The 27,352-nt window shown below is 36.6% G+C and overlaps 1 protein-coding gene across 9 annotated transcripts in view; it reads right to left on the minus strand.

Annotated features, from left to right (window-relative positions):
* Positions 1-27,352, minus strand: part of R3HDM1 (R3H domain containing 1) — a 197,596-nt gene that overhangs the window by 125,831 nt on the left and 44,413 nt on the right. For 2 of the 9 annotated variants that reach the window (XM_032411309.1, XM_032411285.1), the window contains exons 1-3: positions 19,420-21,215; positions 4,534-4,739; positions 2,918-3,128 (exon numbers count right to left, since the gene is read on the minus strand). In XM_032411309.1, coding sequence (XP_032267200.1) covers positions 2,918-3,088 — 171 coding nt within the window. In that variant the 5' untranslated portion in view covers positions 3,089-3,128; positions 4,534-4,739; positions 19,420-21,215. Of the gene's footprint in view, positions 1-2,917; positions 3,129-4,533; positions 4,740-19,419; positions 21,216-27,352 lie in introns of those variants that run through there. The other 7 variants (XM_032411276.1, XM_032411267.1, XM_032411293.1 and 4 more) reach the window with 6 other exon arrangements.

The following is a 27,352-nucleotide window of genomic DNA, read 5'->3' on the forward strand; positions in this document are numbered from 1 at the left end:
TCCACTTGTGCTCTCTCTTGCTTTCTCTCTCTCTCTCAAATAAATAAATAAATAATATCTTTTAAAAAAATGACTTTTTCTAAATAAAATACTAAGGGGATGGCCAGGAAATTAAGACTTGGAAATGGATAAAATGTATGATTGTTGAGGAAAACATTTTCATTTTCCTAGGTCACTTCAAGTATTACTGTGCTGAAGCAAGACAACTGGACATAAGTTTATTCATGGTAGTTCACTTTCAAAATGATATAGAAGAAAGTAGAGAATATATTGGTTTATTCAAAATTCTTAATGGGAAACCTATGTTAGTTCGCACATACATCTAAATTTGAGTAAAAATAACAGTTGCTATTTTCGAGCCCATGAACGTGGGGCTCGAACGCAAGACCTGAGCTGAGATCAGGAGTTGCACACTTAACCGAATGAGCCACCCAGGTGCCCCTAATAATAGTTGCTACTAAAATTAAATCTTTAGGCAGTATCTTAGAGGTACCAAAGAAAGATGAACTGTCTACTAGTATGTTAGAAGAAAGGCATTTCATAAAGAGTAATTCCGTATTAAGTTAAAAGGTAACTTTGTATTAGCCAGATTCTTGTTAACAAGATTCTATTCTCTTAACACAGTTGTTCCAAGCAGAGTTAATATTCTCACACATAGTAAATTCTTAATAAACGTTTGAATAAACTGTGAATATAGCATTCAATGGATTAAATGAATTCTCATGTTCTCTTTGTTCCTCTTCCCAACCTTTACAGTCATGATGCTATATGGAATATGATATCAGAGACCATGCCATTTTTGCTTACTATAGTATTTCCTTGACATAGAATAGGCCTTCAATAAGCGTTTGGGTAATGCATGAAATTTTCCTATAATATCAACAATTGGGCCATGATTCGATAGTCATCATCAGAATGCTCTTGTGCTTATTGCCGAGGGCAACACAATAGACACAGTTGGAAATGCAGTAATCCAAATTAATCGCTTGTTTATAAGCATGACCTAGAAGAGTGAACATTAGGTGTAAAAAAGGGACTAAAATGAAATCTTCTACTATTTCAATCATGAATAAAATAGAATTTTAGCAGATTTTCTCTGATTCAATCAGGATACTGGCATACTGCCATCACCAAGTATAGTGATTGCAGGCTTGGCAATTTTTTGTTTTAAAAAGTGCTATTACTAAAAATGCCTAGGGAAAGTACGTGATTTCTCCCCATTTCTTAGGTAATTACCACTTGACTATACTTAATAAGTGGGGCCTAAATGCTTTTTTATAGCTGTGTGAGTTGCTTTCATTTTCTAACACATTTCTGGCATATACTGGGGAATAAACAAAGTTTTTGACTGAACGAAGGTATGAAATAACCTTCAAAAGAATCTTCTTTACTTACAAAACAAATAAAAACAAAGTAGCCCTCATGTAGCCCTCAAGATCTCCAGGATGTATTAAGAATGATAGAGTAATGATAAAATATTTTCTCCAAAAGCAGAATTCTTTATCCATAGGGCTAAACTAAAACAAATGAGTTAAAAATAGTATTTTAAGGTAAGTTTTTTGTGGCAGATTAAAGGTCTTTCCTACTAGAAGAACCATGAGAGACGATGGACTCTGAAAAACAAACTGAGGGTTCTAGAGGGGAGGGGGTTGGGAGGATGGGTTAGCCTGGTGATGGGTATTGAGGAGGGCACGTTCTGCATGGAGCACTGGGTGTTATGCACAAACAATGAATCATGGAACACTATATCTAAAACTAATGATGTAATGTATGGGGATTAACATAACAATAAAAAAAAATTAAAAAAAAAAAAAAAAAAGGTCTTTCCTACTGAGAAGCAGGCTCTAATTCCCCTTCCCTTAAATCTGGATTAACTTTACTGACACGTGTCATCAAAAGACAACAGTGGAAGAGACATTCTGGGACTTCTGAGCCTAGGTCAAAAGAACGCTTGCAGCTGTGCTTGGCTTTTGGAACACTGTTTCTGTGACGCCCTGAGTTGTCACACGGTAAGTCTAACTACCCTGGGCCTCCCACGTTGGAGGGGCCATAGGTAGGCGCTCCCAGTTTCAGCTGAGACTACATTTCTGCCGTTCCTACCAAGGTGCCAGATATGTGGGTGAAACAGTTTGGACCTTCCACGCCAGCCCATCTGTCAGTTAAATACCAGCAAAAACCACTTTTGATGCCTTGTGCAATAGAAAGTTCAGTAAGCCAAGCCCTTATTCTTTCGGACTCATAAATCATGTAATATTAAAAAATAAAATGGTGTTTAAAAATTAGTAACCCTTTGTTTTGCAGTAATGTCTTTTATAGCAAGAAGATAACTGGAACACTTAGAAGTGAATGTATGTACTACCTGAAATAATTTTTTACCTATCTTGAATCTGTTGACCAACTCATCAATTTCCATCTATGCCTGGAATTAAAAGCCTTCTCCACGGTTAATTCTGTCATCATATATGTGTAGTGACAAAAGCCTCAAGTGACTTCTTTTTTCCCCACCAACCACTTTTCTTAGTCATGGATGATTGCTTCCCTGGAGGGTTGTTTTTGCCAAGAGAACTATAGTTTTCAATGCTTATTCTGCTCTCTTTTAAGGGCTCTTAGGTTAGACTCTGAACTCTCACGACACTAACAGGTGCAGAATGGTATGAAAAAGTAGAATGCCAATAAAAAACATATTGGCCACATACAAATAAAAGCAATTACAAGTAAATACAAAGCAAATCAAAGATATAAGCAATTCAAAGAGCTACACTCAACAAGCTAATCCAGACCGCTAAAAAACCAGCCGGTCAGCATGTCCCAAAGGGTCAACTTAACCTTTTAGAATTCTGAAAGTGAGTTTGGTATAAAGAGTATAACTCTATCTTGAGTATTTAGTATTTGTAGCCAGAGAGAAAATCCTGTTTACCTGCAAATCAATATTGTTGTCAATACAACGTTCATTCTTCTCTGCCAAAATCTTCCCATAGTTTTCTGATTTGATAAGATTTTCAACTCTGGTTGTATCTTTCACTTCTGCCTCCAAATCCTTCATTGTTTCAGTTTCATTTTTTACAGTAACAGTATCAGACATCCTCATCAGCAAAGGTTATTTTAGAATTCTACAGGGAACTTGAAGCCTTAGCAAGAAAGGAAAAAAAATTAAGTTCAGTTTGAAACATTTCTTAAATTCGGGTACTGTACAATATTGACTAAGTGCCTTCTATGGTCCAGGAATAATGTTGAGTTTACACAGGTAGAAGCAAAATTCCTGCTTTCAAAGAGTACAGAGCTTAGTGGCAGACATATACAAATTAAAAAAACCATAATACAACGAGATACGAGCTATAATAAGGATACCAGGTAATTCTGATTTACATATCACTTTTTTTTTTTTTTAAGATTTTTATTTATTTGACAGACAGCGAGCACAAGCAGGGGTAGCAGTAGGCAGAGGGAGAGGGAGAAGAAGCAGCAGACTCCCCACTGAGCAGGGAGCCCGATGCGGGGCTCGATCCCATTATGACCTGAGCCAAAGGCAGACACTTAGCCGACTGAGCCACCCAGGTACCCGTACATTTCACTTTTAAAGGGTCTTAAGAAACATTAAGGAGTGAGCCATATCAAAGCAAAAGATAATGGTTGCAGAGTTATAAAAAATACATATTTAGATGACATGAGAAATCTTTTTTTTCTAAAAGGATTTCAGGAGTATCATCCTGTAAGAAAAATGTATTCATATTATAATCTTCACTTATTCCTAAAGTTCTAAAATTCTTAAATTTTCTTTCAATTCCAAAAGGAAATAATTAAAAAAAAAAAAAAACAGCAACATTATATACAAAATACAGTTGGGAATGTGCATTAACAGTCTGTATTAGGAATCAAGCATTGAAAACTCTCCTGACTAATGTGATTCAGTGCCTAACAACATGTATTACCAGACACTGAGGAAATCAAATCCACTGGATGCTAATATATTTCATATCTTTAGTGAGGTTAAGAGAACACTGGGGACTTTATACTGGGTATCAGATAGGAATGTATGAGGGACAGGTATCAATTTAGATCCTGTGAGAAATGTGATGTTGAAGAGGAGAACTTGATGTCAACAACTTATATTTTTTTCTAGCTTGAGATATAACTGACATATAACAATGTGTAAGTTCAAGGTACATGACATAATGATTTGATACTCGCATATACTGTGAAATGACTGCCACAATATATCGCTTAACATAATAACAATATCTAAACAGACGAACAAAAAATATCTAAACACAAATTTCAGAAGTCCATAAACAATCTGAAAAGGTTAAAAAACAAAAAAAAAGAGGGAGAAATAGATTCTAAAGTCACAGGTAGACTAAACTGAATTTAAAAGTCTTCCTTAATTATATTCCATACCAGAGTTAATTGGCTCATTCTCAAAACAATAAGGTTATTAAGAGATACGGCATTTCTTAAAATACTCTGGTTCCTTGTTATTCGTAAGATTTTGAAAGAAAAAGGGATGTGTTTTTCTCAAGTGTTCAGACAGGTTACCTGACGTATCCTATGGAACTGGGATCGTGGTGTCCCACAAAAATAAAATAAAGTAATCCAAGGTTCTTTTCCGCAGTTGTCAGCCAGGATGTCAAGTGTATTGAACCATCTGGAATCTGGCAGGAGGAGTCCCATGTCCTTGTCACCACTGTAAGTTCCTGGGCTGAGGACTGTTGTGGATCAAATATATCATACCTTTCAGTGGCCTAAAATTAAAACAAAAGGAAATGTTTTAACAAAATAGCCAAGAGAAATGGAACACTATATAGTATTCAGAAATTAAAAATGCTACTGTTGGTGAATTTATTATTTTCTTGTCCTAAACAAGTCAGAATGCTTAGTTATGACATGTATTTTGTGAGCCTGAAGTCACTCAGGGCACACCGAGAATTTATCAGTAAAAGCAGAGGGGAGAAGAAAAAAGGGAACTACCATATAATAAGAATTCAGTATGTGGTCAGTGTTGTAAGGGAGATAACTGTTTATTTTATAGATAAAGGAAAAAAAGATTTGCCTAAGATTGTGACCGAGAATGCTTAACTACAAGAAGAGTTTTCTTCCAGAGCTACAACTCTATGGACTTAAGGGAAGACTGAAGTTGTGAATAATGATCATACTCTAGATTTTTAAGAGTACAAAAGAACAAAAGGCTGTAATAAGTCATTTAACATCTTCAAAGAAACCCACATTGGTCTGTTAAAAGCAAATGTCTATGAAGGGTAGAATGACTATTTTCAAAGACATCTGAAATGCCAAAATTCTTTCAGTGTCATCTGTTTTTAAAGTCAGTTTCATTTTATGTTTCTCTGGTGCAAATGAATATATTATAGTAAATAAACAGCTCTAAAAATCCTACATAGCTTTTCCATTTTCCTTTGACAGTGCTGTTGTCAATAAACAGATCAGTACAGTTTTAAGGTGAAACAACTGAATATAGAATGGTGTAAGCACCAAGAGATAATATTGCCAACCATGCATCACAGAACCATTCACATCTTATACTAGCTCTTCAAAAACTAATTTGAAATATAATAATTTAGAACCCTGATATAGATTCACATTAGTTTTCACATCTCAATTTCACTAAGAGATTAACAGGAGGGATCAACAAATGTCCAAGTTGTTTTCTGACACCGTCCTCTCTATTTCATCGAGGCTGCTAAGCCACTAAATCAAATAACTGTTTTGTTTAATTTTCACAAAAAACAAGAACAAAAAATACTTCGATTTAATTTTTCTAATTTTTAACTTTTTGTCTCATAGAATGGTAGACACAAGATGGCAGCACCCACTAAGCACCCAAATTATTATGTGTGTGGTTTTTTTTAGTAAAGGACTTGTGATTCAATCATGAATCCTTTAAGTTTGAAATTGCAAAGCAAGGCTATAATCCATATAAGAAAAAAAGGGGGGGGGTGCTCCTAGATGGCTCAGTCAGTTAAGTGTCTGACTCTTGGTTTTGGCTGGGGTCATGACCTCCGGCTTGTGAGATCGAGCCCCATGTCAGGCTCCACGCTAAGAATGGAGCCTGCTTGAGATTCTCTCTCTCCCTCTCCCTATGCCCCTCCCCCTGCACGTGCTCTCTCTCTCACTAAAATAAATAAATCTTAAAAAAAAAAGAACTAAAAAAGGCAACAGCTGCAAGGGGTAAGGAGGACGAGGCACAATATAAAGAGGTAAACACTCAGTTCTGAGGAACCCCAATGAACCTTAGGAACCACCTAGTTGAATCTAATAATTTACCATGCAAGCTATTAGCACCCAGAAGTCAAATGACCTGTCCCAAATCACACAACCAATGTGATAACCAATACTTGTCAATATTCCACACTTGACAAACTAAATAAATAAATGATTTTGAACCAAAATGACCAGTTATTATTTCCTGGGAAAGAGATAATGATCAAGTGCATTAGCATTATACCAGAGTTTAAAACCCAGCTCTGCCAGTTATGACTTTGGAAATCACTTAATCTTTCTGAGCCACAATTTTCTGAGCTGTAAAGTAGGAAAAGGAACATTTCACTCATAAACTTATTGGGAAGACTGAATGTTTGGTTTTTTTTTATGATTTATTTATTCATTTGAGAGGGAGAGTGAGTGAGTGGCGGTAGGGCAGAGGGAGAGAATCTTCAAGCAGACTCTGCTGAGCAAGACGCCCTATGCAGGGCCCGATCCTCTGATCCATGAGATCATGACCTGAGCCGAAACCAACAGTCCGACGCTTAACCGAATGAGACACCCAAGCACCCCAAGACTGAATGTTTTAAATAAAAATGTTTTTCCTCTCCACATCTTCAAATAAAAGAGATAATACAGCTTTTTGGTACTCACTAAAACAAAAACCTTTTTATCTTGGCATAATGCCTACACTTCTGGAGTTACTCAAGGCTGTATGGGCATGTGGGGGTCAAGTATAGGAAGCTACAAGATCGGGATGGCATATGGTGTCTCTGCCATAACAATTAGGAGTCACTCTAATGTAATAAATTGTTATACAGTAAGTGAAAGCAATTTAAAAACGTATATAAATTTGGTAAGTTTCTACAACAGAAAGGCAACTTAGAGAAAGTTAGCAAAATGTTGGTATTTGTTAAGTGCATACATGTGAGTACCTGTTACTGGTATTTAAAAATTGTCTCAATCTGTTTCAACCTAAAAGAGATGGATATATGTGCTCAAAATTCATATTCAAATTTGAATAAACATTCTTGCAACTGCTAACATGTTATTTATTAGGAACAAGTCAGAGATTTGATTATATGCAATTTCTGTGCTATCAGGTAGCCAACAAAAGATAAACGTCTGTATAAATAATAAAATCTTCAGAACCACATGCACAAAAAGGTTTGCACCCACCTGGCACCATAAGCAAAAGGGAATCAAAGGTAAACTTAAAGATTGTAACCTAAAAAAAAAAAAACAACAAACTATAAAAGTACAAGGAAATACAAGAAATATTTTTATAATTATTGGGAGAGCCCTTACCAAGCATGACGTAAAAATCTAGAAGCTATCAAAGAAATATTAATAAAACGTACAATAAAGTTTTAATATTTCTGTATGACAAAGTATAACAAAGAGATTAAAAGGCAAATGATAAAATCTATTTCCAACAGAAAGGGTCAAAGTATCTAAAGTAAAGCAGCTTTTATAAATCAAGAGGAGAAAAAAAGAGAGAAATGGGGAATAGGCAATCTACAAAAGAAACACAAATAATTACCACCAAAAATTAATACTAATATATAGCTTGCCACGTGCCAGGTGCTGTTCTACTATCTTTCATAATTAATAAATTTAGAGCTCACAATAATTCTAAGTAGGTCCTGTTATCACCCCTGTTTTACAGATTAGGAAACTAAGGCACAGAGAAATTAAGTGATTTGTCCAAGGTCACACAGGTGTCCCACTCCAGGCTCTTTCTTACCCACAGTGCTCTATCATCAGTCCTATGTACCCAGAGGGGGGGCAGTCTGTATTTAGAGAACACCTTTATTTCAAGAGTTCTTTCTTCTTTTTAAAACAATTTTATTTATTTATTTGACAGACGGAAGAGAGAGAGCACGCGCACAAGCAGAAGGAGCGGCAGGCAGAGGGAGAGCGAGAACCCAACATGGGGCTGGATCCCAGGACTCTGGGATCATGACCTGAGCCGAAGGCAGACGCTTAATCAACTGAGCCACCCAGGCGCCCCTCAAGAGTTCTTACAACATGTACTCACTCCCTTAGCATTGTGTTCATTACAAAAAGTAAACTTAGCCTTTTCACATGGATAGGAACTACGTATTGTTCTTTGCTGCACAGCAAGGCAGCACTATTAACTTATAGTGGTCAATAAAGCTAATCACTACCGAAATATCAGAACTGCTGCATAATCATCCAGTTTCTCTTAATCTCCCTATCTCGGTAATCATCACTATCAAACAGGGTATACCTGGTTGGCAATAAGGATTCAGTTTGTGGCTAAGGAACAATGTGAAGCCTAGTAGTTTACAAATGATAAATATGAATACTTAAGTACCTTCTTCAAGGAAACAAAGCAAGACAGAATTGGGATCAATATTTGAAAAGACAGACTAGTATATGCAATCCATGAATGTGTAGTTTCTTTAGTGAAAATTTCAGATAGAATTTTCAGCAATAAAAATACAATACTGCTAATTCAAAGGATCAGTTTATTATGCCTGGGGTCTACTATTTGGTTCTACAGCACAAAAGAATTGAAAAGTTAGGCATTTACAAAAATAAATAGTCTACTTTCACATGAAGAAAATCAGTTCACTCCAGGTTAACAAAACATCAAAAAATCAATTAATTTTGTTACGAGGAAGAAATCCGGCTCATACAGGTAAAAATTAAGTACTCTTCACATGAGTATTGAGGGAAAAAAGAATTACATTACTGAAGTTATCTGAAAGAGAATTTGGCAAAGCACACTGCATTTTTCTTCTCTTATGACTACCTGGTTATTCAGTGTCATTTCATTAGATGAACACAGTGCTTATTTCTTCCTTCAGAGTAAAACATGTAATCAGGCAGGCAAATTTAGAAAATAAACCAAGTTGCACAAGACCAACACACATCAGCTTCTTCTCTTAAGGTCAGCAATCAACACAACCAATTGGTCATGGGCCTCTGGTGAGAACGACAAGGAAAACGGCTTATGCTCTATTTAGAAAGAATGAAAATTTACATTCTCAGAGTCAGTTACTTGAAGAAGAATATAAGCACCAATATTTCAAAATGCTCAATGTCTATGTGATTTATAAACAGCTACTACCATCCAGAAATGTAATGAGGAACCACAGAAAGCAACAAAGCTGCAATAAGTATTAGCTACGTTTTACAAGAGCAAAAGAGAAAGAACTACCTTGACCTAATGGAGTTGGTGAAACCCAAGAGAGATGGTTAGCAATGACATTTATCAACAACGATATAAAATAATTTTAAGATGATATTTAAGGAGAGGGGAAAAGACTTGGTAAGTTGAAGAATGGGTGCAAATAAGAGTCCTTACAAGACTATGAAACAAATTACTTTTAGAGAAGAAGTGTTACAGAGACGTAAGATGTTACAAGAACATGTTGCATTCTCAGTGGTGAAATGGGGAAGATAGGAAAAAGAAGCCCATTTAATGGAAAGAGAGTATATATGTTCGAGGTGAAGACAAACCAACCAACAAACAAACCAAAAAAACTGATGATACCTAGAGGTGTGATGGCATGGGGAATGGGAACTCTCAGCTGCTGTGAGTTCACTTTAGTAAACAATCTGTGATCTCAGATGAGGTATAAATTCCTCTTATGTTACAGCCCAGCACTTCTACTTCTCGATCTACACACTAAAGAAACACTTATATGTGCATGAGGAGACATGTACAAAAATATCCACTGAATTGTTTTATTTAAAAGCAAAGAATGGGAAAGACCAAATGTTTACCAATAGAGGCATTGATTTTTTTTTTAAAAGTGTAAGAACTGTAGTATACTCCTGCTGCACCGTATGATAAACAATTAAAATGCATGAACTAAAGCTGTAGCAATACAAGTCTCCAAAAGAATGTCAGAATGTTTAGCGGAAAAGCAGAATTATCTCTACAATACAATGCAACTTACATAAACATTTAAAAACCACTCAAGCACTGATGGTAATGGTACAAATCTATTTCACGTAGTTCTCTCTGGGGAGGGAAAGGAAAAGGTTTCAGGTGAGACAGAAAAGGGACTTCAATCATGTCTTTATTATTATTCTATTTCTTAAAAAAAAAAAGACTTGTAGCAAATATAACAAAAGGTCAGCATTGCTAATTTTGAGTAGTAAGTACTGAATTTTTGCTGTAATGCTTCTTTTTTTGGTCTTGACATTTTTCATTAAAAACATGTTCTAAAAACAAACAATAGGAAAATAGCATCAAAGGGTGGATATATTTGAAGTTAAGACTAGAAGTTTACCCTTGATCTCATGAGGGATAGAAAGCCTGAATAATAGAGGAACGTATTTTAAGAGAAGCCATAGAGAATTATTTCAGTTACAATTGTAGATGGACTCTGTTCTACCAGGTAAAATGTTATAAGAATTGTGGTGGAAAGTGACTAGAGCCTAGACAAAGGACTGAGAAGGCTGAAAAGGAAAAAAGAGATTTCACTCATTCATTCTAATCTTTTGGTTAGGTACTATGTGCTAAGCACTGCTCTGACTGCTAAGGATTATCGCAGTGAAACAGGCAGATAGGACCCTTTTACTCAAACTGCTTCCATTCTACAGCAGGGGAAAAGTCAACAAGATAATTACTGACTGTGATATGTGTGTTAAAATCAATAATATTAACAGCAAACTCTGAAATAGCTATTATTATTCACAAAGCACTATTCCCAAAGCTTTCACTGTATTAATTAATTTAATCCTCATAATAACCCTGTAAGGTTGGTACTCTTATTATCCCAATTCTACAAACAAGGCAAGTGAGGCAGAGAACGGGTAATCAGCTTGCCCAAGGTTGTAAGACTACTGAGTGGCAGAGTTAGAATTTGAATTCAGATAGTATGGTTCCAGAGCCCTTGCTATTAGCCATTACCTATATTATTGCCTCTAGAAATGAAGAGATATAACAGAAAGTAACTACCTGGGGGAAGCCAACTAGATACAGGAGTGGTCAGGGAAAAGGTTAGGGCTGTGATAACTGAAATCGTTATGATACAACACAGTGAAGGTGTAGGTGGTGCTTGCTACCCACGACACAGGAAATATCTGAGGGGGAAAAAAAGGATTTGGTGCAGAACAATGATTTCTGTTATGAACACAGTAAGTTTAAGGTACCTTCAGGACATCTGGGTGGAGAAATCTAACAGGATGTTGGATGACCTGGAGCTAAGGAGAGAAGGCAGGGCTGATTCTATTTATTTGGGTATAATCACTGGATAGATGGAAGCCTTGAATTATCAACATAGATGAAATTGATAAGGAGCCACCAAGCAAGACAAGAAGTAGGCTTAGGATAGAATCCCTAGAGCACCACAGACCCTTACAGATGATGAGTAGAGAGGTGGAGGAACAAAAAGAGTCTACCAGATTTGGCAACAAAGTTAACAGAAGATGCAAAGTTAGTGGAAGACTGTCAGGATGGAAAGTGTGTAGGCCAAAGAGAAGCCAGAAGAGAAAGGAGAGAGAGGCTGGAGGTTTAAGAGGAAAAAAGAATAAGAATTAGAAGAAAAATCTGAAGTGGAAAGAAAAGAAAAAAACGGGGTCGGGAGCACAAATAGAGACATAGACCTTAAAAGTATTCATTGTCCTCAGAAACTGAGGGAATTCATATCTAATAAATACATTTTCTATTTTACCCAGAACATTTCTTGCTGGAAGTCAGGAAGTTGGGATGACTGTAGGGGTTGGGGAGAACAGTGGGTGAGGATAAGTCCTGGAGTGAATCTCTAAGGGGAGGCTCTTTAAGTCTGACACCTACATCCAGGACCATTTAGGCACAGTTCTCCAGGAGAAGTCTGTAGACTACAAGATTTAGGGTTTCTATAATTCTGTAACTGAGGTCAGTGTAATGGGAGTGATTTAAATGAGATAGCTCAGGTGCAATTTGGCTATAGAACAGGCCAAATGTCCTTTCACAACCATTCCAGATCTGACTTTATAGTACTGTGTGGTACAGGCTTAAGAAGCCTAGTAATGTCACGGGTGCCTCGGTGGCTTAGTTGGATAAGCATCTGACTCTTGATTTTGGCTCAGGTTGTATGATTGAGCCCTGCTTTGGGCTCCCTGCTCAGGGGGGGAGTCTGCTTCTCTCCCTCTTCCTCTGCCCTTCCCCCAAGCCTGCGTGTGTGTGTGTGTGTGTGTGTGTGTGTGCGCACGCGCTGTCTCTAAAAGAGATTTAATTTAAAAACAGATTTGATTTAAAAAGAAATCAAATCAAAAGGTAAAACCAAATCAAAAGGTAAAAAGTTAGAAATTAGGAAAGCTAGAGTACTAAAAGAGCTCTACATGTATCTTTATGTAGCAGGGGCCCTAGTTTGAGCCAAAGCAGAAGCTAAAGGGAATGTTTTCATTAGTGAACCAAAGCAGCAGAGAAGTGGGAGACAAAAAGCTTTATGGTACCCATGTGATGGAGCCAGGAACAGAAGACTCTAGGGAATATGGTACCCTGAAGACTGATGTTGGATGCTCTAGGAGATGGAACCTTGGGCAGGGACATGAGCAAATTATTGCAAGCACTACCAAAACTGGTAGTGCACCAGAGAAAGACAAAATTGGAATAGTACAAAAGAGCTGTTCAGGAGCTCCCAGGAGATACCTGGAGAATCCTGGGGTAACCTGGCGAGATTCTAAAGGCATTTAGATATTGGGAGAGGAAGGCAAGAGACAACGCAGTATGTGAGGGCCATTAATGTAACTCCATAGTTGAAAGCTTTATTAACCACCTCTTAATACAGTGGTAGTGAGGATAAAATGTATTTTGCCTTAATTCTAAACCTATCACAGTCTGGGATTAAACTGGGAGCTCCCTACTTTTGTGTTAAATGTAGGATTGAAACAGATCAAGTTCTAATAAGCTCTCTTGGCACATAACAAAATCTCTTTTAAAGACTACAAAGAGAAAAAACGACTGGTCTTACCATCTGATCATGCTTTGGGAAATAAACAAAGAACATTTAAACGTTTAGATTCCTGGAAACTGGGCACAGATAATGAGGATGAGACAAGAACTTAAGATAATGGGCACGTAAGGAGAGAGAACATGGATTTTTATTCCATATTGAGTTTAAATGATTATAGTTCATTCTTTAAATAGTGTATTATCTACTCAGAGATGCTTCTAAGCAATGCAACTGGATAGAGGGAACTGGTTGGAGGGAGAAATATTGATGTATTCAGTCTGGAACTCAAGTTTTTCTCTTCTAAATAATGAGAACCACAAAAGTAAATTATTTACCTAATACAGAACACCAAGAAATATGATAGAGAATAAAATATTGTATAATGAAGAATTTGGCTGGCCTTTTCCTTTGTTCCTGGGAGGTAGCTTCCAAATCCTTGCCATGAGAGTGTCTTTGTTACTATTGGTTATGTCCTGATAGTTTACCCTAATGAGGTGACTCATGGTGGGCCCCTAAGTAGTTTATGCTAATGAATGATCCAGGATGGGGACAGGTCACACCAGAAAGACTAACCAGGTAATTAGCAAGTTGGGGTTTTGAACCATGCGATAGCAGCATGACCTCTTAGAAGGGAAGGGTGGGGCGGGAGTATGAGTTCAACTGCACAGCCAATGATTCAATCTTTCATGTAACAAAACTCCAATAAAAACTATGAATGCTGAAGCCTGGGTGAGATTCCTGGACGGCAACATTCTGCCTATTGTCACATATCACTGAATGGGAAGATAATGCATCCTAACTCCACAGAGAGAGGGCAAGGGAAGCTCTGCATTTGGGATTCTCCTAGATCTGGCCCTGTGTGTCTTTCCTTTGGTGCTGACTGCATCCTTTATAAGAAAACTGTAATTTTAAGTTTAGCACTTTCCTGAGTTAAGTTGTTCTAGTGAATTATCAATTCTGAGAGGGTAATAGGAACCTTCATATTTATAGCCAGCTGGTCAGAAGTGAGGGTGGTTTGGTGTCTGAAGTGAGAGTAGATTTGTAGGGAGTACCGTGTCCTTAACCTGTGAAGTTAAGCCCAACTCCGGGTTAGCTGGTATAAGAAGTCACTGCAATTATCAACCTTTTGCATTGTCTAGTCTCATTCGTTACATTCCTTACCAATGTATTTTGTGCTAGGTTCATAGCATATCTGTAGTTTATAGCTCATGAATAAAAGTGAACATCATCATGAGCATATTCAGCCATTCTTAATGCCATCAATGAGAAGGTATATACTTTACATAGACTGTGCCAAGTGCTAGGCTGGTCCCATAAGAAACCTTTATAGTCTTCATGGTATTTTAGCTAGACTGTGATGTGATGTTCCCTTTACTCCTTCAGAATTCTATTTCATTTGGTATTTTTTTCTCTGTATAACTAATATAACTAAGTGAATTTACCTCCATGTACTTTTTAGCCATGACGAGCATTTCATTCTTATCAAAGGATCACAATGAAAATTCTTTGAAGGCCTTAGAAGTATTAAGCTCTGTCATCAAAGAGTCTTAGTAAAACTCATGCTGGGCTTCTGGCACATGTATCTAATCCACCCAAAGGTTCTTTGATGGCTTAATATATTTCATCAACATGTGAAACTTCATATTTTCTCTAGCATTTGAATCAGTAGACCCAACAACCCATTTCTTTCTTACAACAAAATCTGTTTCCTTTATAGGATTTTAATTTAGGTTACAATTGGCATTCTGTTTTATAACTACTGATATGCCACTCTTTATTTCTTAAACTGCCAACTACATTCTTTCTAACAAAGGATCACAACCCTCTTTCAAGAAAGCACCTAGGGATTATGATTGGAGGGAAAAAAAAAAGCTCAAAAATGTTTTATTTCTTCTTTCGGTCAAAGAGTATTTCATGGTCAGTAAAAATAGCTTAAAAACAGCTTGAGGTAGAACAGGTGCTGTCTTTCAGTTGCCCTCGTCTACCTTCAGACTCGACAAAAGGATGTGTACAACAAAGTGCAAATACTTTTATAGCTTGAGGATGCTGCTACTAGGCATGAGTGAACACTGCTGAGACCTTCATGGTCTCTAGCATTCACACCATACACTGAACTTGTACAATGAGCAGATAAAATTTCTCTTTAAAACACCTAAGGTTCTGTCCAATTTAACCGGTTCAACTGCCTATGGCTTTGCAAAAAATGAATAAATTCAATGTCTAATACATTTCAGATCTGATTTTTTAATGACTTTCGTTCATTATTTCCTAGCCATGTCCACATCAAATTGTTTTAGTAGTTATTAATATGTAATAAATTTCTTGCTTTCTTTACAACTGTTTCATTGGAGCTCAATGGGGGCATGCAGTCCTCAATGATTTTGGCATTCCTTTTCGACCTATTAAAAGAAGTTGTGGTTTAAAAGTACTTTGAAAGTACTGAGGTAACAAAACATTCTGCTGTATCTCTCTGGTGATCCCGTATTGTAGTTTGACATCAGATGTGTTTGGTAATCAGTCATTGTGTATGTTCAAACTACTTGAAAAAAACTACATATGATTTTTGTGGAAGTGCCTCCTGTTGGAGGAAATCATACACCCTTCTAAGCATTTGAAAATAAAGGGAAAGAGAGAAAATGTTAAATCCACATAGATTAATGATTTATAGACACCATAAAGCAGTAATTCTTAATTATTTTTAGACCATGAAAGGATCCTCTTGAGAGTCTTATTAAATCCAAGGATCTTTTCTGTAGAAACGCAGCACTCATACTTGTGTATGTTCAGAGACATTTTTGCATGTGGCTTTCGGGGTTTCTTGGTTCTCCAGAAGCATATACATGAATCCTAGAATTAGCAATTCTTATTTTATATTTTACATGTAATATTTTTATATGCATGTTGTGTATAAAATATAGAATATATATATATGTGCATACACACACACACACATTTCCCCTCCCTTCATTCCCCCCTCCCCCCAACCTTGCTCTCGTCAAATGAGAAGGTGGGGCTGGGTCAAGAGACATTAACTGGGCTTCAGGCTTCCCTCTAGTTACTAAGGCACATCTGTGGAACTCTATGGCTTAGAGGATCTTAGTCTGAAAAAATAAAAATCACTGTATTAATTTTATTAAAGATAACCTGTATCAATCAGAATAAGGGTTGGTCAGCCAGAGAGGTATGATGAGAAAGTTTACAGAGACAATGACTTTTCAGTCCTATTTCACTCCCACCCCACAGGACCAGGAGTCTGACTGAACAGCAGAGAAGCAAACTATAACAAGCAGGGCAGGAAACAAAAGAAGGTAGAAATGACAAGTGCTACATAATTTCAGAGGAGAGATATATGTGAAAATGACATTTAACTCTGCTCTGAGAAGATTTTCATCTTACATAGCTTTCTTTGCTTTTTAAACATACATAACTTGTTAACTGTGAATTTTTCTTCCCAGATAGTTTTATGCTAGTTATCACGAAACCACAATGCTATTTAAGAAATACTATTGCCTTCATCAAATTGCTGTCTCAATCTGCTTCACAAAACAAAGCAAACACAGTATAATGACAGTTGCTAGGTTTGTGATTATGTAAACAGGTAAATGCTAAGTGAATTTTTGTTCTTCAGAATATTTTTAAAAACTGAGACGCTAGATACAAAATCTTGAGGAAAGCATTTAAAAAATCTTAAAAATCTTTAAAAACACACATGGGACCTCTGTGTACTATTTTTGCTGTTTCCGGTAAATCTATAATTATTTCAAAGTAAAAAGTTAAAAATGAAAGAAAAAAAATCCCAACATATGTCCAATGTAACACATTTGGAAAATACAGGATGGTATAAAAAAAAGCCATATAGGTATTAAAAATAATACAAGTTTACCATAACCTGGAACACAATTATGAGGTGGGATATTGTCTTAATTATCTTGAAAAGTTAAAAATCTTGAAAAATACAAAAATTATTTAAGAGAAAAAGAATTCCCTTTAACAGTGTAAACATGTCTCTTTGGAAGGCAAAACATTTTAAATGATAATTTCAATATGTAGTCATTTCAATCCACTTATAAGGCCTGAAACATAAGTTTCTAAAAATAAAGAAATTGAGCAAAGGGTAAAATCTGTTTATTTAAAATATATGTAATTATTTACCCCTTAATATCTTTTAGAAAGCACAGGGTTTAATTAACATAAATTAAAATGCAACTAGTAACTGCTATTAATTAACCAAAAAAAAAAAAAAATTAAAGTCAAGTGCAGATCTGGTTCCAATGAAAAATGAAAAACTGTATGACAATGAAAATTGGAGAGTGTAAGTGTGTGAGTAAAGCTTGGTCAGGAAAGACAGAAAGACCTGAGGGTAGGGTGAAAAGTGAGCAAAATGCCAAGAAAGGGAGGGAGGGACACAGAAAGAGAAGGGCAGTCAGGGAGAATGGGAAAGACAGAAAGAGGGTCAGAGAGGTAGGGAGAAGGTGAGGCACCAAGGAGTAAGAAGATGGTAAGTGAGGAAGAAGGAAGGGGTAGGGGAGAGGACAGACAGAAAGAAAGAGGGAGGAAGGGGCACACTGAGAACCCAGAGACAAAGGCAGAGGGAGAGACAGACAGAGACCAACAGAAAGGGAGAAAAGAGATAGACAGAGAAAGACAGAGAGGGAGATACAGAGATGGCTAGACAGGGACAGAGAGGCAAAAACAGAGAGGGAGATACCAGGAAGAGGGAGAATCAGATGAGCAGAAAAGAAAGAAAGACAGGAAGAGAGACCTTGAGACACCAGACAGATGGACAGAAAGGGAAAGAGACTGAGACAAAGTGGGAAAGACCAACGGGCTGGGGGAAGGAAAGAGGGAGAGAGGAGTGACAGGAAGAGACACTCAGAAAGTCTCTCTCTCTCTCTCTCTCTCTCACACACACACACACACACACACACACACACACACACACACGGGTGGGGCAGGCGAAGGCAGAGAGAGATGCAACCAGAAACTTAAAGGAAAAAAAAAAGAATAAAAAAGAGGAAAGGTATTTAAAAAAGTAGAATATGATAAAAGATGGATGAAAGCAGTTGTAGGCAAGAATTCAGAGAATGTGCTATTTAATTTTTTTCTTTTCTACTTCTCAACATAAAACTTCAAAGAAACCCTGAAGCTTAAAAGAGAAATGATGAAATTCTCCTGGCATTAGGCTGAAATAATGTATCTGATAAAAGACCCTAATTTTATTAGTAGCTATTAATATTTTCATGATCCTAATTACTTACACAACTGGGAAGGAGAAAGAAACAAAAGAAAGAGAAGTAATGATATTCAGCATTGATAATAGGCAATTTAGTGATTTTCCTCCTGTTTCCTCTAAAAGAGAGGAGTTATTTCTCAAGATCAAAATAACTTTCATATGGGGGGGGGGTTGAAAATAGCACAGAAATTCCATATACTGGTAAAATTTCGGCTAACTGTAGGTGAAAAGGAAGCAAAACTCTCAAAAACCTTTCAAACGAGCCAGTTACACACTAATGGACATATTTTAGTCATCTCAGTATACCTCACCTATATGGTGAGATTCCTGTTTTGAAGAATTATAAAATATCAAGGTAAATGTCAAAATTTTTAGACAGTATGATTAGAAATAAGATAGTTCTTTAAAATTACAGAGTTTTATTAGCATTAGCTCCTTTGCAATGTGGTATGATTATGCTAATCACAGCAATGACAGATCTAGGTATTGCTCTGTTATAAGCACTTTAAAAATTATTCTACCTCTTCCCCCTAAAAAGGGTACAAAAAATTAATATCATCTTTGAAAGTTAAGGTTCTTAGTTTCCTATTTTCAAAAGAAGACTCTCATCTATACTGCACTTGTTCCACAATGAAATTTTTAAGATTCAACAAGCCATACAGCATGTCTATTTAAGATGAACCTGAAAGAAATCATTTCGCCAAATGACAATTTGTTCTGTTATACACAAATAATAAGGAGCATACAGATAAACTGTTCAATCAATACAGTACAAAGAGTTACCACAAATTTGGGGGTAGGGGAGGAGAAACTTGTCCTCGGCTAAGAAGTAAATGACTCCTACTACTCATTCTATCAACCTAAACAAATCTATCTTTGCAAAAATAAGCAAAAACCATTTTTAAAACATACTCTCATTTTGGACAAGGTAAGGATTTTACCACACATGCCCCTAGCAAAATTATGGTACTAAGTGACATGAAGAATAACTCTTCATATATTTGATTACCTTTTGTACACATTTAGCAAATAAACGAAGAGTCCCATACATACCTTCATTGTACTGGTGTTTGCTTCATCATACAGAGTGAATGAAGATATACTTCCCATAGTATCTGTAAACTGGTGCTCTGCATTGCTCCTCTACAGAGCTCCCGCACACACAGCCAGCTGATTAGTCAGGCATCGGGAGAGCGCTGCTTTAGAGCAGTCTAAAGCACTTGCCGAGGACTCAGAGACAATAGAAAGTCAACAGCTGTATGTTGTGATGTCAGTAACACTCTAGCCAGTCACCACCAGAATATCTGAAATGCATCAGAAGCTATATTGAGCTCTTCATTAGCAATTCAGAAGCAATGATGCAAAAGCCCATGAAACTGTGAATGTGCAAAGGCTGTCAGGATTTTTGAGATTTCTCACTCTTAAATTTTGCACACTGATTCCTGATCTCACACTGGTGAAAAAAGTTGAGATAATTACCTGTCTCTGAATTCCCTAAAACAAAAGGTATAGAATCTAGGCATGGTTAATATATCAGCTTTTTAATAACTCTCTTTGACACTTTTAGTATCATTAGCAAAAAAGTCTATAAAAAAATAAAGACAATCTGACTATGGAAGCTGACATCCCATCATAGTTTTGCATCTTCAAACTGACTTAACTGTCACAAAGGAAGAAAATGCAATTAAGAGCATAATTCCTTATTTGTTAATTTGTTTTTGCTAAAATTAAAATGAGCTCGCTTATTCTGGCAAGAGCATTACTTCTTCACACCAACAGATGGAGACAGCAACAGAACTGAGATCAGAGGACAATTCTGCCTTGTGTCAAATGCTTGTTGTCTAGATGAGCTCAAGTGGTGGACTTACAAGAAAAGGAATTAACCGAAATCAAATAAAAAAAAAAAACCCAAAACAACTTATTAAACATTCAATATCTAGGAGCAGACACACAAAATAAAATGAAGAAAACAGACAACCAATTGTGTCTGTTGGGTAAAACACCAAATAAGCAGACAAATGTGTTTTTTAAATTCTCAGCATGGATTTCTGTGATAGCTGGGTAAAGCACATGCCTGTTTCCCATTCTGTGAAACAAAGATCATACTTTCTGTAAGCATACAGGAATCTTGTACGGATCCTAATCAGACAAGGCTTATACATTACTGGTACATTGGAAGAAAAAAGTATCCCACCAACCAGACATACTACTTTTCTCTGCCACTAAAAGATTAAGTCTTAAAGAGTTGATACGCTCTAACAGATCAGCAGTGCACTATATACCAGCTAGCAAACAGCAAAATAAAAGACACTGACTTTTTAACTTGGAAATGTTCCTTTCTCAAAAATAGGCTCTATTTCAGTCCTATAAATAGACTTAATAATAGATTTAAATCCACAAAACCTTCCCTGACTATACAAACAACAAAGGTGGTAACAGCAGCTACTATCAGTGATTCTTGACTGAGAGGTTTCACATTAATTTACTTAAAGTTCCTCAAAATACCTACCTCCCCAGTGTACAATCCTTACCATGCCCTGTACTTTTTGGTATCTAGGTATGTGTTAAGAGGTAAAAATCAAGCATGAGAATCCCAAAACAAATATCCAAGTTCTTGACTTTTCCATAAATGGTTACTGCTTTTATCAAAGGGTACAAATGATTTTTTCTCAGATAGAATCTGTTACTTATGAGAAACAAATTCAAGGCAGCTTTTCTTAAAAACCATAATAAAGTCTTTTGCTATGAAACAGATGGACAAACTAAAATGCAGAATAATGAAGGAACTCACTTTCATTGTGGCAAAAATTAAAATGAGTATTTCTACTAGTCAGAAAGGTCAGGATAAATCCACTTGTATACACGTGGATGATAATGTTCCACATGAGTCCATTTCTCTTTGAGCTTTGGAAATTTTTAGGCCTTATAAATTCAAGGAATTTTGAATTAGTGAAAAATCATAACTAAAAACATTTTAAAATGTAGTTATATTACTGTCAAGTAGATTCTGAAGGGAAAGGACTTAGATGTTAATAGTGAATTCCATGGATAATGAACCTTTCTTTTTTTTTTTGTTTAAAGATTTTATTTATTTATTTGACAGAGAGAGACACAGTGAGAGAGGGAACACAAGCAGGGGCAGTGGGAGAGGGAGAAGCAGGCTTCCCGCGGAGCAGGGAGCCTAATGCGGGGCTCGATTCCAGGACTCCAGGATCATGACCTGAACCGAAGGCAGACGCTTAACGACTGAGCCACCCAGGCGCCCCGATAATGAACCTTTCATTTAGGAACATCTACAACTAGCCAATAAGACACAGAACCTTCAATATTCCTTTTGGATACTATACCATTAATAACCATTAATGGATACTATTATCATTAATTACCAAGTCACCTTGTCTGCACCCTGTTAGGTATTCCACACAAATAAATAGTGCAACAGATTTAGAAAGGTTTCTTATGATGCCTTAGAAATGTGCTTAAAACATGCCAACAAGGTCAGGTAACAAAGGAAAACTTTCACGAATAAATCCTCAGGAAAAGAAAGATGAATTAAAGAATTTCATTTTTTGCTTGCATCTCAAGTTTCATACTATACTTCTTAGAATGCTCAGTAATGTCCTCTGCAAAAACTGAAGCACACTGACTCTATTAACATATTGTTTAACTGTAATTATAAGGTAAAAACCTAATTCCCAACCGAATTATAGGAACTAGGGCAACTATGGGACTAATAACAGAAATTTAATTGTCTAAATCTAATTACTGACATTCCTGATAAACTTTCTTAACTTTTTGGTGCCTTAGCTCTCACTTGACTTTTTAAGTACCTGACCTTTAAAGGTGAAAACAACATCTGAATCTAGTTCTCTCACATATTTCCCAAGACATTGTAAATAAAAAGAGCAAATGATTACCATAAGCAAGGGACGTCTTACGGGAACTAATTTTTTAAAAAGTTAACATTTTCCTACAAGTAGAAAATCAGTATTTTGCAACTAGTAATGTAAAAACAGATTCTGGCAAAGATCAGGAATATATGACACAACCTACTGGGTGAAAGACAGTTACTGCACAAGATACTCTCCAATTTATGGTAATTTTTAATTACAAAGAGTAAAAGATATGTTTACAACCTGCAGACTCTACCTTAACCAAGTGACCAAATTTAACATCACAGGCTTCCTGATGTAATGCAGTAGGGGACAAAAATAACAACCTATGTGATATTCCTCTGAAAATATTTCAGCTGAATCTAGTCGTGAAGAAACAATCAGACAAATTTATACTGTGGACCATTCTACAAGACAGCTAGCTTGAACTCTTCATATATCAATATTATGAAAAAATAAGCAAAATTATGAAAGACTAGAGAGATATGACAACAAATATGAAGTGTTATGTTTGAGTGGATTCTGGATTCTTAAAAAAACTATGAAGGATATTTACAAACAACTGGGGGGAGGTGTCAATCGTATGGTTACTATATGAGATGAAATTTTTATCAATATTAAAATTTGGGGGTATGATAAAAATACATTAGCCAAAGAGACAGAACAAGCAAATATGGCAAAATATTAAGAACTGGTCAAACCAGAAGGTATTTGGATGCTCATTATACTACTATCTTTAAACTTTTCTGTATAACCTGTTCTAGCAGTCTTCCTTCCTTTTTTCTTTTTGAGGTAAAGTCTTAATCTATTGTAGCTTTTTTTATGTATGGAATTTGACATATCTTTTAAACTGTGGTGTACTTTTATTAGGATTATTATTTTTTTATAATGTTATAAAAGGGGGGCAGGGAGACTGTCATAAGGCAATACTCTATTAGCAAATATATTTTCCTTTCGAAAACTCTGTAATTTGGTAAAAATACTTCACTTTAAAGTATTAAAAAATAAGATGCAGAAGACATTATCCTGCTAAGGGAGGGTTCTTTCTACTACTCCATGCCAAAGAATGTGGGTTTCTACATGTCCCTCCACCCCCTAACACACTCCTTGTGCTACTGAGTAAGCTAGTCTCTCCATGTGGTATTCTGTGTTAGAGATACATTTGAACCCTGGCAATTTCCTCATTTCCTTAAGATTCTGCTACTTTTACTGAAAATGAAATCACAGCAACATAAAAAGAAATTCATTTCCTGTGTCTATTTTTATTTTTCAGCCAGAATAGCCCCCTCAATAGAAACACTTATTTCCAATAATTGTCAATAAACAACAAAAGTACGAAAATCTTGAGTCTTGGCTTGGTCAAGACACTTCTATTTATATTATACACCTTTAGTAAAATGCTTTTGTTGATTTATGAAATAACTAATAGAATTTTATACATTTGCAATGAACCTCAAGAACACTCTTACCTAGTCCCCACCTTATTTTATAGTTTGGCAACTAAAGCTTAGAAGTGAAGTGACATGATGACTGCCTGTCTTACTGTAAACTGGATGGTAGTATAAACTAGCTAATCAGATTTTTTTAAAGATTTATTTGAGAGAGAGTGAGAGAGCGCGTGTGAGTGGGGAGAGGGGCAGAGGCAGAGAGAGAGCCCCCCAAGCAGATTCCCCGCAAAGCCCAACTCAGGGCTCCATCCCAGGATCCCAAAATCACAACCTGAGCCAAAACCATGAGTCGGATGCTTAAACGACTGAGCCACACAAGTGCCTCGCTAATCAGATTCTTTAACAAGTTTTTATCACACACTACTTACAAATTGCCCCAAATTAATCTGGCCTAACTGTTGGCTTGTTTGCAATCAGTGCATTTAATAAATTGCAAAGGTGGATAATATACACATGCAGGGATTATGTCCCTCATGGGATGGATTCCTTTCATCTTGTGAACAATGAAGTTCACTCCTTGATTGCTTTTCCCGTGTCCTGTCCTAATGAGTCTCCAGTTGTCTTATTACTTACATTTAGATGCTATGTTCAGCATTTTTAACATATGCTGAACCTGATATTACCTCCCCCAAAGTGAAACTACTTCATGTCTTAAGTGTTTCCTGTCCAATTAATACATACGTGCAGTTACATTACAAAAATATACAACATGTTTTGAGTGCTTCAGTAATGATCACCTACGATTAATGTCAATACACTTTTATTTGTTACCAATGTCAGAAAAATGTGGCAAATGTAGTATGCTAGGTAGCAAGCAGTTTGTAAATGTTAATTTAATTAGACCTCATGACAATAACCCTAAAGGAGACATTATTATTCCTATTTTATTTTATTTATTTTATTTTTTTTTTAAAGATTTTATTTATTTGAGAGAGAGGATGAGAGGAGAGAGAGAGCACATGAGAGGGGGGAGGGTCAGAGGGAGAAGCAGACTCCCTGCTGAGCAGGGAGCCCGACGTGGGACTCGATCCCGGGACTCCAGGATCATGACCTGAGCTGAAGGCAGTTGCTCAACCAACTGAGCCACCCAGGCACCCATCCCTATTTTAAAGTTGAAAAGTCAATGGTACAACCAGATTAAGTGATTTGTCTTGTGTAGTGTCAGACCCAAGACGTGAGGCTGGATTTAAATTCTACAGCCTTTACTCTTGATTAGTACACGATTCCCTTCCCCTGTAGAAATTAAGGCTAAACAAATATTGGCTCAATTATGAAAGACCTTAAGAATCAAACATTAGAGTTTAAAATGGAAAGATTTTAAAGAAGAATAAAGCAAGAGCGAAGGGATATATATTTACAAAGCCCTCATCTATTATCTCATTTACTACCATTCTGTCAAAAAATTAAATTCACTGAGATACTTCAGGGTCAAAGCTTAAAGTCAAAATAACTGTGAATCTAAGTTGAGGATAATGAGGCAAAGAAAGTAATAATGTAACCTGGGAGGTTCTTATAATAATCTAAATATAAGATGACTATGGTTGCAGATGGGAGTGCTATTTAGGAAAGAAAATGAAGGCAGTGGAGACACTTCAAGGCAAAACTTGGCAAGTTATGGACGACTGATGAAATGACAGGGAAGGTTAGGTCAACGATCCACCAAACACTAAAAACTGGGGAAGGGAAAGAATGTTGATGCTACTATAATAAGTAGGACATTTGGCATGGAAAACTGACATGGGGCAGAATCACTAATTTCTTTTTTAAGATTTTATTTATTTATTTGTCAGAGAGAGAGACTCAGCACAATCAGGGGGAGGGGCAGGCAGAGGGGGAAGCAAGTTCCCCAATGAGCAAGGAGCCCGATGTGGGACTTGATCCCAGAACCCTGGCATTATGACCTGAGCTGAAGGCAGACGCTTAACCCACTGAGCCACCCAGGTGTCCCAGAATCACTAATTTCTTATCTACCCAAGCTCATCCCCACCAAAATCAAGTAAACAAATTAGCAAGGGAGCAAATAAACAAGCCCAATCATCCTCTTCAACTCAACATGGCACACAGAGAAGATTCTAGAGTAGTAAGATATTCCCCAGTTAGTCAGATGAACTGAATCAATATTTCACAGACTTTCGCAGTTAATTACAGAAGTAAGGTATCGAGACAGGTAAAGGTAAAGTGAAATGTTCCACATTTCATTTATGACTTTAAGGCAGGATTCATGAGCGTCTCCCAGCTATGGATCTAATGGCAAACAGGACAACCCTGCCCTCAAGGGTCTTGCAATCTACTTTCTAAATGTTTGGATTAAAAAATAAAAAAATAAAAAAATAAAAATAAATGTTGGGATTCCATCGCATTACCATTGTTGCCTTCCTGCTTGATTTCCCCAAGCAGGGGAACTGGTCTCTCTAGCTTTAAAATAGCCATGTCCCTTTCCAATGTATTCTTTATACCACAGATAGTCTGATGAGAGATACAAACATTATTATAATAGCGTGGTGCGTGCTACAACAGGGGAACTAAGTGACGCTACGGAAGCATCTAAGGGGCCAGTGAATGATTTGGGGGAGAAGAAACAGTATGAGCAGGAACCAAAAGGCATAGTATGAGTAAATTTGGTGAACTGAGAGTAGCTCAGCAAAGCAAGAACTTCAAACTCAAGGAAGGGTAAGAGTTTTAAAAATGAGGGTGAAGATGTAAGTCGGAGCAAAACAGCCAAGGACTTGTGAGTGAAGTTTAAGAGCTAGAACTTTTATTGCGACTAATTCTAGAACTTTTATTGCGACTAATTAGGGAGACAGTGAAGACGATCAGGTTGGTGACATGAACAGATTTTTCAATGAAAAGTGAAAGTGACAGCTGATGCCAAATAAATGGATGAGCTCTCTGAGAAAGAGAGAGAGAATAAGCAAGGACCCGAAGGTTGACCCCTGGGGAATAAAAATAAATACTAGACCAAGTTTCAACAATACTGCAACATAAATATCAATAATAAATACATGTATTTGGTGAATCTATTCACCCTTATTTCAAATAGAGTTCTGACAGCAAAGGTTACTGTTTTGTCAAAATTTATCCGGTTTCTGAGTTCAGGTAACAAGAGTTCAGGCAGTAGAAGGTACCTGTATCTCAAGCCCTTATCTGTTTTTTAAAAATGTTCTATTTGGAAATAATTTTAGAATTGGGGAAAAGTTGTAAAAGTAGCAGAGTACCTGTATATACTTCAATCAACTTCTCCTAATGATAACATGTTACATAATGATAGTACAATTACTGAAGTCAGAAAATTAACGATAGAATACTATAAACTAATCTGACCCTAGTTAAATTCTTGAAGCAAATTAATTCTCCAGTTTATCAATCAATAAGAGCTTTTAATTTTTTTTTTTTTTAAAGATTTTATTTATTTGACAGAGGGAGAGAAAGAGCACAAGCAGGCAGACAGGCAAGCAGTGGGACAGGGAGAAGCGGGCTCCCTACCGAGCACAGAGCCCGACGCGGGGCTTGATCCCAGGACGCTGGGATCATGACCTGAGCCGAAGGCAGATGCTTAACCGACTGAGCCACCCAGGCGCCCCAATAAGAGCTTTTTAATACCTTTTCCTGAGCTAGGATCCAATCCAGGATCTCACGTTGCATTTA

The sequence above is a fragment of the Phoca vitulina genome, unplaced genomic scaffold (assembly GCF_004348235.1).
Source record: "Phoca vitulina isolate PV1807 unplaced genomic scaffold, GSC_HSeal_1.0 scaffold1, whole genome shotgun sequence".
Taxonomy (NCBI): Eukaryota; Metazoa; Chordata; class Mammalia; order Carnivora; family Phocidae; genus Phoca; species Phoca vitulina.